Below are 16,482 nucleotides of genomic sequence, written 5' to 3'. Positions count from 1 at the left end.
AGCCGAGGTGAGCGCTGAGCCCCGCCTTAGGGGAGCCGAGCCGAGCGCTGAGCCCCGCGCTGGAGGAGCCGAGGTGAGCGCTGTGCTGAGGTTGCCCGGGACCCGCCGGCACGGGCACGGGGAGGTTGCCCGGGACCCGCCACGGGGATTTGCCGGGATGCTGCTCACCGGCATCGTGTTTGGTGTGAGGGCAGAGCTGCTGGCACAAGCCGGTCCTTGCTCGCTGCCTGGGACTGGCGGGATCCCTCTCGTTTTGACTAATGCTGTGAGTTAGCGTTAGGTTTTCCTAAAGTGGCATCCCTAGAGTCTGGAGGCTGTTGTGACAAGTCTGCCTGGAGCAGAACTGCACTCCTCCAGGGCAGCAGGCAGGGAAAGTTGCTTCGGGTGAGCTGCAGGTAAAGACAAAGGAAGGAAGGAGGGACAGCCTGCCTGGGTCCAGCAAGCACTGGTTTCAGCACCAGCTCAGAGCTCCGGATGCCCTTGGGAAGCCACCCGCTGGGGCTGGGCACAGCCGTGTCCCTGCTCTAGCCCTCCTGGAGGAAATGCTCCCGTGGGCCCTCGGCTGCCTGTCTCCAGGCGCAGCACCGCCTCCTTCCTTGGAATGGCATGAGTTGAGCATCGCTGCTTTTCCCAGCTCCTGCTCCATCAGAAATTAAAGTAATATGAGTTAGGAGCAAAAGTAGATGCAGTTGGAAGGGACATAAAGATTAGGTTTTCCTAAAGTCATGCCAACATTACTAAATAGGAAATGGTCACTGTTTCTAACTGCTGTGCTTCTGAAACAGACCCTTCCAGCTCAATGTCACTGGATCGTAGGTATAAAAGCAGAGTTTTGCTTTGAACAGTCCTTAAAATGTCATTAGTTGGTCAAACAGCAGCGAGCATCGTACAGGGAGGAGGCTTCCTGCCATCTGGAGATATCAGGATTGTACATGTACAATCTCACATGCAGTAAAATCATAGTTATATTTTAGTTATACAATTTTGTAGAAGTTCAGCAAGCTGTTACAGGTGCTGCCTCTTTGCCACCCCTTTGCTAAGGGGTGTCTAGTCTCCCAGTCTTTATTTATTGCCTGGATTCCTGTCACCTGTGATGAGCCACAAATAGGCTGAAGTGATACAGGAGAACTGGCAGAGCAAGGGCACAGGCTCTCTCACTCCTTCCACTCCCCTGAATGCATCTGGAAGAGACTAATTTGTGTAGTAATATATATTCAAGTCTGGTTGTAGAGTAGATATTATCCTTGAACCCTTTATATTACTGATGCTCAAGGGATGGCTGTAGTGCAGTTTTGTGACTCCATTACGATTTATAGCAGTGTACGTCATTCTCTCAGGGCTCTGCATTTGGTTTATCAGCTGTGCAGTGGTGGCTTTATTTCTGAATAAATTCAGAGCTCATGAAAGAGCTGGCTGACGATTTTTGAAACTGTCAGGAATTTTCCAACTTTTGCAGTGCCTTGGGAAAGCACGTAGTAACCTCTTGGAGAAGTTACCAAGTCTGGACTAATCCTGCAAGTCTCCTTTATAGGTCTGATTAAAATGAGCTGAAGAGGCTGAGCGCCTCTTAAGGGGAAGTGTCCTGCCTTGCACAACTGAGTTGAATGTGAAATGGTAGTTGAGGCTCCCTGGCCTCATGTTTGGGATTGCTCATATTATCTGTGGAAGATACAGTAGAGGACAAAGATGTGCTGCCTTACTAGAGGTAATTGTCAATGTGAAACAGTCCTTGCCATTCCCTCAGCAAGCTTGCATCTGTAACCCAGATACAGGCACATTATGTTTTCATAAGATCTGGTAAGGAGTAAAATCTCACAGACTGCAAGTCTTAATGTGCATAAATGGGCCTTCTGAAAAATCATTCATCCTGGCTAGGCCTGAATGGGTTTTGCATTATTTTTTCATCTATAGTGTTTTATGTACTGTAATTGCTAGGTCCAGGATTCTGAAATAAGTTACTACCATGGAAAACATCTCCTATTTTGCCATTCTTTCCAGTCACTTACTGTGATGGGACACAGAAATGCTGCTTTCTGGAGTCAAGGCAAGATATTTCAATAGGAAGAAAAGAGAAAGTAGATTTCAAACCTCATCCTTTAGTCCCAAAGAATGTATTTTTGCTTCCTTACTTTTAGGTTTTCAGGAAAAAAAAAAATCAAAACAAAGATAATCAAACCCACCCATTTACTTCTAGGGCTGAAAAGTCTTAACCAGGCTGTGTGCAGTCAGTTGTGTTTAAATGGAGTAGGAAATGAAAGCTGAACTGTCTACAAGGGCACACGTTTGGTTTTTAGTGAGTGTTATGTTGAGATTGCTCTTTATGGCAAGAGATTTATTCTGCTGACCTGATGTATTTCTTCCAGTGCTTCTGTCTTCAGCCAAGTGTTTCTCAGCTGTGTGGGTACTGAGAATAAACCTCCTGTTCTCTTCAAGACTGTTTACTGATAGGTGTCTGACATTATGGAATTATCTATCCCTCTTTAGATCTGTTATTTTTGTTTTGCTGCACAATCATGTATATGTTACAGTACGTTGAAAATGTACTTCACAGTCATCAGGATTAAAGGATTTTTTTTTCTTTTAATTAAAAATCTTAGAATCTGGAAAAAAAATGAGAGTAAATATTTTGGCTGGCCAGCCTACTGCAGACAAACCTTTCCTCTCTTTTTTAACCACAGATGTCCCTCAGCATGACTATAGAACTGTGTTATTTCCCTCTCTCCTTTCTCTCTCAAACCTGTCATAATTTAATTTTAATGAAAAGAGGGCTTAAGCATCCATAGGTAAAATGTTTCTAAGGAGGGTATATAGTAATCTTGCCAGGAGGGACTTTGGAGGGTGAAATATTATTATACCCCTCTGGGATTGTGCACGTTGATGATGTAAGGTTTGTGTGCTTGCAGTGGGGACAGCTAGGATTTCGTATTCAGTACCTTAGAATTGGTGTCACTGTATTTTTAATGAAAGCATTCTGTCTTATCATGGGAATACCTTATTTTTAAACTGCTTTCTTATGGCAGTAAAGATATGTGATTGTCTTATATCTATCAGTCCCTGCTAAAAGTTTTTGAGGTCCTTGGCCAAATTCAACCAGATTTGAAAATGCAGAAGGAGTATTAAAATATATTAGGATTCTACAAGCTCCAGGAAAATTGTGGTGGCTGGATAGAGGAAAGATATTCCTATCTGTGCACCTACCTGAGTATCACTGTCACATAACATTCAGCTGATATATATGCATATATATATATATATATATTCTGAAAGATAATGGCTGACTTGGCTGGCTCTTAAGTACATCCATAGATTTGAAAACTGAAAAGGTAGGAAGTGTAGAAGTGTATTGAGGTGCTGGGGATGCCAAAGGGGCTGGGGATTTGAGGAGGATCAAGGGAGGGCATCATAGCAGCTTGAAATACATATTGAGGAACTGGGGCTCATGTGCTAAAAGCACATGGTGCAGGAGCCTGGGGAAAACAGGCTGCCTTAATTCTGCAGAGTGAAAACAAATCAGAGCTATGAGAATTTTCGTAATGTTCTTTGGAATCAATGTTAGTATAGGGAAATGCATACACACTATGGATGTTAGATCTTGTCATTAATTGTGTTGCTGTACAGATTCTGCTCTGCGTTTGTTAGTACAGACGTAACAGAACTGTGTTCAGAATGAATAATTGTATGTTAATCTGCTACTTCGGTGTCTGACACTTCATTCTGTAGTATCTTGGAATATCGCAGTTCATAATGGGTTTACCTTTGCATTTCACAGGTAATATTTACATTCTGTGGATTAGGAACTGAAAAGTCTAGGCTGTTTAATAAAAACGTAACAGAGCTAGGACTTGAAACGAGTTTCCCAAAGCTTAATGTACAATGGAGAAAATACTAGATTACCGTTTTCTATTTCAACTCTTTTTTTAAGTTTTCAGCAGTCATCTTCTGTCATCAGAACAAAACTGACTTCTAAAGAATGCAGCAACTAAGGAGGTCTTAGACATGTAAATCATCCCTGCAGCTCTTTCTTGAGCAGATAAGAAGAGCAGGATAAGAAGAACATACTGGTATGAATTTGCAGAGAGCTGCTTGTAGGAACTTTTGAGAGGGGGGAAAAAAACCCTACCCATAGTAACTGGGGTCCATCTCTCTCAAGATTTCCTGCATAGAGGGAACAACTTTATCAATCATTTTTTCAAGACAACCTTATTCACAGCAAAATGCTGTCAGCCAGTCCTTGCTTTTAGAAATTCTCATCTAGCCTGAGTTTGCCAGGCCCAGAAATAATCTTTGATGATGATGAATATCTATAAGAAAATGGATCAGGCATTTTTAGATCAGGCATTTGAAGGGGGTGGGTTCCGACTTAGTTAGAAGATGTTGCTTGTTCAAAGCCATATTTGGCTTATTGACTAATGTTAATAATCTGTCACTGACACACAGCAAGTCCCAGGAGTTTGGCCTCATCTGTGAGACAGCCGTAGGGTCCCAGCAAGCCCAGTAGCTGCCCCAGACAGAAGGATGGTCTGAGCAACAGGCAGAACTGAAATGAGACCCCAAAGGGAACAAAGGAGATTTAAAGAAAAAAACCAGTGGAATTCGACTTATCAATAACAGGACATGTCAGAGGGAAGAGATTAGTGGCAGTGAAATAAATACATTTGATAGGGCTCTAGAGGCAGCTGAACTGTCCCTGGTGTGCTGAGACCCCTCTGTTTACAGAGGTGCTGACCGTACAGCTTGGGGCTGTTCTCTGAGCCCTGCACAGAGGCTAGAGCATCCTTCTGCTGTGTGACAACAGCAGTTGGGTGCCCTGTACGTGGCTGTGTACATGTACAAGGTGCTGTGTACAAGGCTGGGGTGCCTTGGAGCAGACTGCAGTGCAGCACGTGCAGCCTCCCAGCTCTGCAACAGCCCCAAGCTGCAGGCCAGGTTTGGGGGGTGGCACTGCAGGTGGCTGGCCCAGTGCTCGTGGGAGGCCGGCACCTCACTGAGTGAGTAACAAGACTCACCTGGTTCTCCTGGAACCAGAATTAACAGCCCCCGAGCTGTGACACTCTGCTCAACCTGTTGCAGCCCCTGGGCAGGGAGCAATCAGTGTGACCAGCTGCACCTGGCACAGGAGAGCAGCCCTTAAGGAGGAGCCCAGCTGGGAGGAGGAGGCTCATTGTGCCCTTTTCTTAAATGGGTCTCTCTGCGGGGCAGGAGAGGTGGCATGGAGCTGTGTTCTGGCAAGGTGTGCAGGTAAGGGTTGTGGAAGGTGTTGGTGAATGTGGCTATCAGTGAGATGCTGTTGGAGGGAGCCAGAGAGGTACTAGTGTAAGCAGTCTGATCTTTTCTGTGGTGTGGGCTTGGTTCCCTTGTTGCTCTGGAGGAAAGGTAAAATAAAGCTGCTGACTGGAGCTAAAAGTTGAGGAAACGTTCTGGGGGCTGCTGAGGGGAATGTTAAGGTGCAGCAATGATGATTGAACAGTGATGCCTGGTGCAGCAATGGGTTGACTGTTTGTGATGGCTCTGAAAGCAGAGGAAAGAAATGTGCTCTGACTCAAGGGTGATCCTTGGGGGAGAGGAGAGCAGGTCTGGAGCTGGGTGTCTGCTAACTGTGTCTTAGGGTGCTAACTGTGATGATAACTGTGCATTGTTTTGGTGCAGAGATGTGCACTAGGGTGAGGGGCTGTTCAGCTGCATGCTGTGGTAAGCTCTTCTCTTGGCAGGGGCTGTGTGCCCAGAAGAGCTCAGCAAACTGGTATTTGTGGGCTTCCTCTGGAGTGGGTTTTAGCTTCCAACTGTTTTCTGCAGTGTTTCCCAGGAAGGACCTGGGCTTTGCTGGGGAGATGCCCATCTCTTCTCACATAGGCTCTGCGGTGCTCACTTGAGCAAGTGCTGCTCTTGGCATTAGCAGCTCGGTGCCCCTGCCTGGAGGTTTGGGGGGGAAATGGGGCTCTCTGCAAGCTTTGCAGGTGGGCACAGGTTTAACAGGAACAGGCAATCAGAGCTTGAAATAATGAGCCATGGCCTGCCCTCCTGGGGAAAGGAAGGGAATGTGAGAAAGAGCAGCAATGTTACTCAAAGGGGAGCTGAACTGCTAGGCAGAGGGAGGGAATTAAATATTTAGAAATGCAAAAGCCATAGACTCTTAAATTATTTGTGAAACACCCACCGAGTGAGTGCGGGGTGGAAGTGGCAGGGTGCTGAGAGCACAGTGCAAGCAGCACGAGCATCAGCCCCTGTCCCAGGAGCCCGGCAGTCACCTGCCACTCCTAGTGCCTGTAGAGGAGCATTCCTTATTTTTTTATTGCAGAGTTATTCCTGGAATTACTCCTTGGTTGCCTTTTTCTTTACATTCATGGCAGCTAGTAGGGAAGCTCAGCAGGGAAAACTGCCACATTTTTCTCCATCTCCCTGCATTGTGGGCAGAGGTAGTTTGAGGCAACGGGTGAGGGCTCCACGATGCTGTGGGGAGGAGAACCCCTTGATGAGGCTGCAGTTGGAGCCATCTGGTGAGTGGAAGAGATCCATAGTTAGACTCTGCCCAAGCTTGCCTGTGTTTAAGTTGTTTAAAAATTAACAGAGGAAAGGAAGCTGCTGCTGACTGTCCTGACGTGTGTTCCTTCCCTCTTGCCTCCTAGGAAGTCAAGTAATCTTTATGAAAGAGAGGTAATATCAGGTTTTCAGTAGGATGGAAAAAAAGTTGCTCATAACAACCTTCCTCTTAAATGCCTGTCGTAGGGATTATTTATGCTTCAGTAAGATAGCCATCCTCTAAAGCAGTATAAGAGTTTATAAGCAATTTACAGACAGGTTGGCAGTTCTGGACAACTACATGGAGAAGATGGACGGACAACTATGAGAGGAGCTTTCAAGGTCAGCGGGAGAGCAGAACTGGGGCTTGGGCCTGCCAGACTGCCTATATAGTCCAGTTAAAGTGTGGGTTTGCTCTGAAGTGGCACATCAAATGGCTATGAATTGAGTGCTATTTCGGACAATTTGCAGTGAATCCAGTTGGGAACTATCTGTACATGGTGCAGATAAAGGCACCAGAAAGCTCAAGAAGCCTGTGGTTGGGAACAGGCTCCTGTATTTGGGCTTCTTTAAAAAGTATTATTTTCCTGGTGTGACAATAATAAAAAATCCAGCATTTTTTTTTTTTTGCATTTTTTTGCATTTTTATCTGCATTGTGGAAGTGGGGACCATGCTGATACTTGGGATACACTGGGGCCGACAAGGCTAGAAATGGGAAAGGTTTATTGCAAGCTCCTGGCTGTGTAGCACCTGCTTGGTGCCTTCCAGCTTCTTCCTTTGTTTGTCTATGAAGGAGCAGGAAGTCACCACTGGTTTCTTTAAAGTGGTATCTTTCTATCTAAATTTGTATCTAAATACATCCAGCCACTTATTGCTTCAAACACTCTGCCTTTAGCTACATTTATGGCATTTTGAGATGCTAAATTCCTCAAGTTGCTTTTAGGAAGTGTCATCATCTCATCTATGCTCCCTGGCTGTGTGATTTTTATCTCAGCAGTCAAATACAAACACAAATATAGATGTTTACTGGACACTGAAAACAAGTTTGAAACAAAATATTTCTTACAATTAGAAGAGATGCAGTATGTCTTTCTGAGGCACTGGATTTTTATTGCACCCATCTTTAAGGTTGAGTTTGGATAATATAAAATTTAAGACAAAACAAATGAGACCATTTCTTACACAGTATGAAGCTGTTCTCTTTGTGGTAGTACTTTCACCAGTGATTATATTGGAAATAATACCCAGTGTTACTATATGCTTAGATTGAAGTAGCAGGAGACCCAAGTGCCTTCACTGAAGAGCAGTTTGTCAGCCAGAATCAATTACAACGCCTATATTGATTCAAACTAATTGCCTATGAAACTTCAAAAGATAACAGCTTTAATTGGTATTGAATTGCATTGACTTTGATGGATCCCAGTGTCCCTGGTTTAAGTAGCTTCTCATCGATTGCTGGGAGCTGCTGCAGCGAGGAGGGCTCTGAGCAGGGGTGGGTGCTGGTGCTGAGGTGATGATGGTGCAGTGAGGAAGAGGCTCTGCACCGCCCTGAGGTGCAGGGTAGGTGGGGTGGGACAAGGGGGTTGTGCCTGTTGCTGGGGAGCGGGTGTGAGTGGCAGAGGGGACAGAGGAGCTCTTGGAGTGGGAGCTGAGCAGGGTAGGGCTGGGCTTTGCTGTCCCTGCAAGGAAGGGCAGTGTTAGTTCTGCCTTCTGCCTCCACCCCTGGGGACAATGTTTGAATTTGCTGCTAAAGATACAGCAACCAAAGGGCCGTATCTTACAGGCTTTCAGATGGGAGCCTGTCGTGCAGCCTGCACATTCATGCAACTGGTGCTGTGTGACAGCGCCCGTCTTTGCCCAAGTTCCTCCTCTTTTTTATTTTTTATTTTTTTCCCAGGAAAAGTTTAAATCCTTTCTATATTGATTTCTGTTCAAGGCATTTGTGCATGGCTGAGTCTAATTATTGATTAATGAAAATATGAAAAGCAAAACCAGACTGTCTGGGGTTGTTGAGAAGGTGTTACTGGACAGAGCATATAAAGTATTTGCTGAGTTGTTCTGAGTCCAATTTATTGATTTGCCTTCTTATGCTCTGCTGATTCCATAACTGTTAAATAGATGAGCACTGGGAAGATATATCTGCCATTAAGAGCCAGGGGCTTGATGTAAAGGATCAGGTTATCAAAGCAGGTATTTGCTCCTGGTAGTATTGGACACCTGCTGCTTAAAAGGCAGGCCATGTTCATCCGTGAAAGTTTCCTTTTGACCTCTATGCATGCTTCACAGAACACAGTAACTGCAATATAGACGTCAATGCTGTTAATAGCCATAAATAATTCCTGCTAAAAATTTCTATCTAATCCATGGTGTTGACTTACAGATGAGGTTTCTCAGCATCTCCATAATGAAATTAACTATTACAGTCACAGCCAAGGAAAGGCAAAGCTGGGGTATAACAACTTTCCTCCAGCGGCAGATCACAAAAATCTTAACCCTTCCCTGTGAGGAACAATAAATACAGTGCATGAGAAGCTGTGAGAACTTGCTTTGAGTCCAAGCATTTGATCTCTCTTGGGAGCACTGTGTCAATATAGCTATAGATTTTGACCTAAAATAGAGGTAGCCTGTTTCCACATGCGCAGGGATAGTTTCTGCTTGGAGGAGAAGTGAGGGAAGATGGACAAGGCTACGAACAGCACAGGGCTAGTGGCCATGCAGGCACCGGGCCGGTGCCGCTGTCACAGCGGGGCAGCAGGGCTGCCCGAGTGCCCCAGCGTGGAGAGCAGGCCCATTCTGGAGCGGGGCTTGCACCTCGGCTTGGCTAAAGCCTCCGGTCTTGTCCAAGAAATGCTTCAGCTTTCTATGGGCAAGCAAATTCTGGCTTGTAATAAGGCATGTTGTAGCCACAGTGCTGCGCAGTCTGACCCAAATGTCAGCTTGGTCCTTGCTGTAAAAGGTGGCCCAGGACAGGGTCAAGATGTTCTTGCAGTGAAATCCTCATGGGCATATGCACTGCACATGGAAATGTGAGAAGTTGGGAGGAGGGAGTCATTTTTTAAAAATTATTATCATTATGCTTTTTTTTTTTTTTTTTTTTTTTTTTTTTCCAAGAAGGGGGAGAATTGCTTGGTGGTAGATTTTTCTAATTGTCTGCTAGAGGGCACTGTGTTTCCAGGAAGAAATGAAAGGATGTTGCTTGCTAGAGAAGAGCTGGTCTCCGTTTATGCTTTACGGAGCTGAAACTGCCCCAGCCCAGCAGCCTGGCTAGCACAGAGTGAGTTTAGAAAATAAACTCGAATACAGCAGAGTTTGAAGTGAGTTCTGTGCTAAGAAGTTTCTTATTATTTTAGATAGGTAAAAGTAATAGTGATTGAGAAGAACTGGGTTACTTAAATAGCAAGTTTGTTGGAAAATGTCACTAATGAAGGACTAAGATGAATTTTGGTTAAATTGAGCTAGCTATTTGTGTGTCTTGCAGCTGCTGCGTTTTGCAGAGTGCTTTATTAGGACAAGCCATCATTGCTGTGTATTTACTGATACTGGGCTCTAAGCTGAAGCCAGATTAACCTGGGCATTTGTAAACTGTGCGGTGAGGTGACTGAGCACAGAATCACGACAGGGTCACGTCAGTACTAATGAAAGAAAGTGACCCAAAAGTAGACCCAAGCAGAGATGGAGAAGACTACTTAGATCACCCAGTCTGCCTTTTCTAAAGGACTGTTGCCATTGCTGTCTGCAATATATAATCATTACTTACTCCTTCAGAATAGCTACAAATGACCCGCGTGTCAACAGTGTTATTGTACGAATATGAGAGGAGAAGAACTGAGAAAGGAAAGGGCAATAGATTTCCTACCCAACAGAAGCATTTCCATAGATAAAACTGATAGACCTGTTCTGTTTTTATTGTGGGTGCCTTTTTATTGTTGTTTTTGTTTTCTCCTTCAGAGTTAGGAAGCCTTGATTAATGTAGGGATTTGGGTTTTTTAATATCCTTCAGTTACTCCAGTGACTGTAATAATTCTCTGGAGCAATGTTTTCTGTCTGAGTCTTGCCCTTTTGAGTCTTTCTTGCTCCTGAAAGTCCTGAAACTTTTTTTTCCTCCTTTGGCAATTAATTCCACTGTCTGATTGTGCCAGTGGTGGTGGTAGGGGGTGGGAATATTTCTTTTTACTTTCTCCTTCCCTCTTTCAGTCTCCCCTCACCACACAAATATATCTTCTCTGGGTAAATCTCCCTTATGGAGAGAGCAGTATCATTATTCCCATGTTGATCTGGAGGCATGTTATGACTTGCTACAACCAAAGCCTGATATGAGCAGTGCAGTCTTAGGCAGAGATGGAGATATCATGTAACCTAGAAGGTTGCTAGCATACGTAATGCAAAAAAGTTGATATTTGCCTAGTGTTAGACTATATATCTTGTGAAAAGCAGATACCTAACTGAGAGAGCAAGAGCGACTACATGTAGTCATCTGTTGTCTTAGAATTTGTGGAGCAAGTTGGTCTCTGTGGATGTTCTCATCCTTATTTCTGTGTTTCATTTACTCTGAAATTACCTTTTTCTAGCCCGGTCGAAGAGTTTGGTGATGGGTGAACAGATTGGACCTTCCTCCAGACCATCCTCTCCCAATCCACAAGACCGTGTGCTGAAGTGTGGCTGGCTGAAGAAGCAAAGAAGCATTATGAAGAACTGGCAGCCGCGGTGGTTTGTTCTGCGTGGGGACCAGCTCTTCTACTACAAAGATGAGGAGGAAACCAAACCTCAGGTATGACTGCTGTAGGTATGAGAGATGTAGGGCGTTCTTGTTGCTGACCCTGCATAGGTCATGGATGTGGCTTTGAGAGCTTGTTCCAATTGCTTCTAGCACTGAGAAGGTTCAAAGGCAAGAAAGACTGCAAGGAGACCCAGATGAGTGCTCAGGAGATGTCAGAAGGTGTTTGTTTATACAGCAGGGCATGCTGAAAGATTCTGAAAACAAACCAAATTAGTAATTAACTACGTCTGAAGTTAAACACTTCTTCAGTGACCAACCGAAGCTTTTATGCATCCACCAGATAAAAGACAAGAGCCTTTGTATAGGGTGTCATTTACACAGTACCCTCTTTGTTCAGGGAAGAGAGTTTAGTAAGAACATAGCCATGTAGGAGAGAACGGTAATAATTATAAGCTGTGAAGCAGCTGAGAAAGAAATTGCTGTCCCTATCAGATGTGCAAATGTGCAAGATGAAGTAGACAGACAGGAAATGAACTTGGAAACTTCTTCCAAGTTACATTATTGCAAAAATGTTTGAATGTGTCAATGTGTAAAAAGTGAAATATGTGTAAAAAGTGAAATATTATCAGGGCCCTGCTTTGTGGAGAGGGATAGTGCTATAACTGGTTTGCAGGAGCTGGGTTTGGGGACTGGCAGTTCTTTCCTTTAGCCATGAGGAATTGCTGAAAGCTGCTGCACTCTTTTCTCCTCTTAAGTGTGTTCTGAGTTCACCAAGAGATTCTTCTTTCTGTTCTGTTGCTATTTATAATCCTGTAATTCTTGTTTCTTTTTGGAGAAAGGCCTGAACCAAGCTAAGTATTGAGATAATTGTTGTTTTTGCTATTATACGTAATGTTTATTTCTGCCATGTAAGGTCTTCAGTGTGTATCTTCCTTGTAACTGTGTCTGTCATCTGGCAGAGGCAGATGTGGCAAATTTGTGGTAATAAATACAGGGCAGTTTGTCATATTAGCTGTTGCCCTCTGCTGGAAGGTATTGGAATCCCTAATATACTTAATTCTTAAGGCTCCTTCAGATACTATAGCTGTAATATTTGAGATGTTTGTCAGCTATACGTATGTAGTCCCTCCTTGAATATTTCTGATTTTTCAGCCTTAGCTGCTTCCTGCAGCAATCAATTCCCCTCCCTGAATATCCACTGAGCTCCAGGTTGGAGTCATGGAGGCTGAACAAGCTTGCTCCGTGTAGGTGGGTTGCATTTCCTGATTTAATATGGCAATGATATTCTTGGCTTTTATGTGTGGTGGTTTTACTGGCCTGCTGGTTACCTCTTGACAGAGTAGCAGTATTTCCTACTAGATTCCTAAGCACTACCCAGTTTTAGGTTCTCTGGACTAATCATGTGTTTCCTGGTAGTCTGACAGTTTTCCTGATGAGCATATCTAATTAGAGAAAATGGTATGTTACTATTTTTTATGTGCTATTTTGGGTTGTTTAACTGCAGTAAAAGCTCTGTTAATCACTGCCTGGAATCACAGCAGTGTGGCTGTCATGTGAGGTTTTCCCTAACGAAGGAACTCTTGGTAGAACCTGCGACTGTCGAGAGATTCTTAGAAATCTGGAAGTTATGAGTCTTTTAAGCAACTGCTGATTGCTGTGAAAAGCAAAATTCAGAAAAATACAGCTGTTGCGTTTATTTCTGTTCAGCTTATTGTTCTCTTTGTGTCTTTTGCTGCTCTTTTGCAGCCTGTCTTCACAGTATCTGAGTACCTTTTACAGCTAAATGCATAGTGTTCTTGAATGTTCTTTGTGCCTCTTCAGGCTGTGGCCAGTCTTTGGAGCAAGTGCAGGCCAGTGGTGGTTTGTTTTTCCCTGGCTGACATCTCCCAGGTGCAAGGCTAGTGCTCGAACAACCTTGTTCTTGCTCAGCTTGGGCTGTCCTTCCTTTCCATGGTCAATGAAGTTTAGATTTGGGAGCTGGAAGCTGTGCTGTAGAAATCCTCCCAACTGTGTGGTACTTGTCCTGCTTCTGCATCAATGGCAGAGCTTCAGAGGAAGCAGTTTTTGCATGACATTGAGCATTCTGGAAGCTGCTATTTTATTTATTCAGAAATCATAAAGATTGATAGACCTGGGTGTTCACTCATCTACAATATCTGTATTGACGTAATCCTCTCCATAGGAAAAATACTGTAAGCTCCTCTTAAAACTCTATCATGGGCTTCTGGCAAGCCCATGAGGGAGAACACTACTCCATAATTCCCAGCATGAGGGGGTAATGTTTTGTTAGCAACTACTTGATTATTCAGCCTGTTATGCTATGGATTCACTTAGATTTCTACTGAAAAAAGCATCCATTGGAAACCAGTGTTTGATTATCCTAGACTGACCTCCAAATTTTAGCATGGTTATCTGCGAGACTGGAGTTTGTCAGGAAGAGCTATGAAGTTCCAGGATGCTGAAGCAGGAGGGCAACTCTTACTTAGTCAGCTGGGACTCCTTATCTCCCAGATAATCCATCCTCGTGCAGACAGAGATGAGCAGCTGCTCAGGGCTGATCTGTGTGGGTAGCACATGGCAGGTTTGTTGTGTGGCAGTATGCAGGACTGGGAATAGGCTTATATTTTAGATGCCATTTGGGATTTAATGCTCTTCTGTGCAAATTTTTAGGAATATGAATTTAGCCACGTATGATGTCTGTATCTGGAAGGAGGAGTGCATGACTGAAAGCCTAATTTAGCAGGTTGGGGACAATGTAACCTTTCACAGTGAGGAGGAAATAAACCTTTTGGAGTTCGCCCTCAAATCACAATTTTTTAGTAACCACCATGCTTAAGTTGCATTTAGTTCTTCATCTCTTTCTTTTCTGCTAGGTCTTAAACCCTAGACAGATATACATGCTCAGTGGCAAAATGCAAAAACAATAAATTCTGTTGCACTGGGCACTCTGCAGACATGGGAAGTGATAGCCCCTTTCCCAAAGCACCTGCCAAATGTTGCTACTACTCTGTTATATTCAGAGCATATATTCTTCAGTACAAGAAGAAAGCAGGCTGTGCAAGGGGTAGTTTATTTTCTCAAGCATCAAAAATTGGAAGACACTGACAAGAAAACACTTAGAGCAGATGAGCTTTCCCATTGTAAAGTGTATATATAAAGTAAATATGAATATGGCAGAAGATGCAGTAGAGATTAGTGATAGCAAAGTAGCTTAAAGGGTTAAATTCTCCAGTAGATGTAAAGATAACTGCAAAATAAACAAACAAAAATGTTCCCTGTCCTTCTGTTGACTACAGGCAGCACTAGACGTTTCACACACGGTGAAGAATATCACAGCAGACACTGTTTTTCACTAGGCACTCCCGATTGTGGTTAGTTACAGGTATACAAGTGAATTGGAAACACAAGGTTTTGATTTCACTCAGTGAGGTGTTACTGACAGCACTGTGAAAGTTTCCCCTGCCCATTGGGCTGTGCTGTGGAGCCATGAATACACAGGCTTGCAGAGAGAAAAATCAGCCAAATGCCTGGGCTGAGTGTGTTTCTGCACTACCAGCCCCCTGCACACACACACATGTGTTTATAGCCAGCTAATAAAAAATCTGGTAGAAGGGCATCACTAACAGAACTAGCATGTTAGGATGCAATTTTATGAAAATATTTCTCTTACACAGCAGATGCTCTATTGGATGAAGCATTAAATATACCTCAGATGGCATGACAGAAAGGGGAGGTGATAATTTCTTTGGTTATCTCAGTCAAAATCCTTCTCAGATGTCTCCTTTTGTTGCTTGTGTAGCACCTATTACAAAGGAGCCAGGGTATTTGAGTATTTTAACTGCTGTACCACCTCCAAGGTTTTCCAGAGTCTCTTCCAAGTGCTGTGATTCCCTGTCAGGTGCAGCCTGTTTGGTTCCCCCCAGGCAAATAGTGTGTGTGTGGTTGTGTGTAGCTGGTCTAGTACCTGTTTCTTACAATTAAATGTGATTCTCTGAACACAGGGCTCCTGGAGAGAAGAGAGTGCTCCTCAGCTTAGAGTAAACGCGTAGCTGAGGACACCATGTAAGTCTGAACTCAGCACTGAATTCAGCAGAATTTTATGCTCCTTTGACTCTCCCATATCTAGAGAGCTGGGGAGATGTGTGCTACTGACCTAGGGCAAGACTTGCAAGAGATAAAGAATTTCTTATTCAAGTTCTTCCCTCTGCCTGTAAAAGGGTTTTGTGCCATTTGAGCCACTTGCTTTCCCTGCTGCTGCAGTGTATTAGGCAGCATAGTTCATGTAGCCCTTGTTTTGTCTGTCAGGCTGCTAACTGGAGTCACTGAAGAGAAGGAGCTTAATTGAACGAGCCAGACAGTGTCCTTGTGCTGCTGCTGCTGCCCACGAGTGAGTGCAGGCGGCCTGTGTAACCCCTCTGCACCCTCATGCTCACTGCAGCTCTTGTCCAGCTGCTCACCACCGAGGCACTCTCAGCTGTTGTTCACAAATATCACTGCACAGTGAGGACTGAAATGGTTTTTCCTCTGTCAACCCGCAACTTGCTTTGCATGTATGTGTGCAATGTGTGTCTATATACATTATATTCAGTTTTATTCATATATTTCACATTTAATGTGAAATATCTGTAGGTATATGAAATAATTTCTGCAAAGGATTAAAAAGAGCCTGTTTTAGTTAGGAAATGCTGTGTTTAAGGGTTAGTTCAGCTAAGCTATGGCTTGGTCATGTTTGCTAGAGTAAGTGTAGAGTAAGCTGTTTCTCCAGCTGAAAATATTTTCCAGCTCAAGCAGGGCTGCTTGGGTAGTTCATACATAGTAGTTTGAACATTTGGGACTCAAAGAGTCCAAGTTTCATTCGTTTACGTTTAATACCAGCTGTCTCCATGATTTGCTACAGCAGTTTCTCCAGGTAAAACATCTGTAGAGAAGATCTTTTACCAAGAGGCAAAGGGAAATTATTCCCTAACAGATACAATGAGAAAATGAAATTACTGGCTTCTCTGTTATATGAAGAAGATTGCAAAGGCCATAGGTTGTGGTCTATCAGTTGAAGTCCTGGAGAGTGTCTTATGAAACACTGTAATTATATTACTCATTAATATAGATCTGGATGCTGACAAGAAGCATAACTGGGATTGATCTCAGTTACCAGTTATACTTTCCTGTCTCTTGAATTTGGCAGTCTCCAAAATGTTTGAGGGAGAGGATGGTTTGTGTGTGTTTATTAGCAATGTCACATGGTTTCGGC

General features: G+C 43.8%; 1 protein-coding gene across 1 annotated transcript in view; it reads left to right on the top strand.

Annotated features, from left to right (window-relative positions):
- Positions 1-5,206: 5,206 nt before the first annotated feature.
- Positions 5,207-16,482, top strand: part of LOC112956858 (rho GTPase-activating protein 22-like) — a 45,101-nt gene continuing 33,825 nt past the window's right edge. The window contains exons 1-2 of the mRNA XM_026050331.1: positions 5,207-5,238; positions 11,086-11,285. Of these exons, the coding sequence (XP_025906116.1) occupies positions 11,106-11,285 (180 nt within the window). The 5' untranslated portion in view covers positions 5,207-5,238; positions 11,086-11,105. The remainder of the gene's footprint in view (positions 5,239-11,085; positions 11,286-16,482) is intronic.

Source organism: Nothoprocta perdicaria, unplaced genomic scaffold (assembly GCF_003342845.1).
Source record: "Nothoprocta perdicaria isolate Ctin4 unplaced genomic scaffold, notPer1 scaffold_110, whole genome shotgun sequence".
Lineage (NCBI taxonomy): Eukaryota > Metazoa > Chordata > Aves > Tinamiformes > Tinamidae > Nothoprocta > Nothoprocta perdicaria.
Note: the sequence above shows the minus strand (reverse complement) of the source record. Positions and strands in the feature narration are given on the sequence as shown.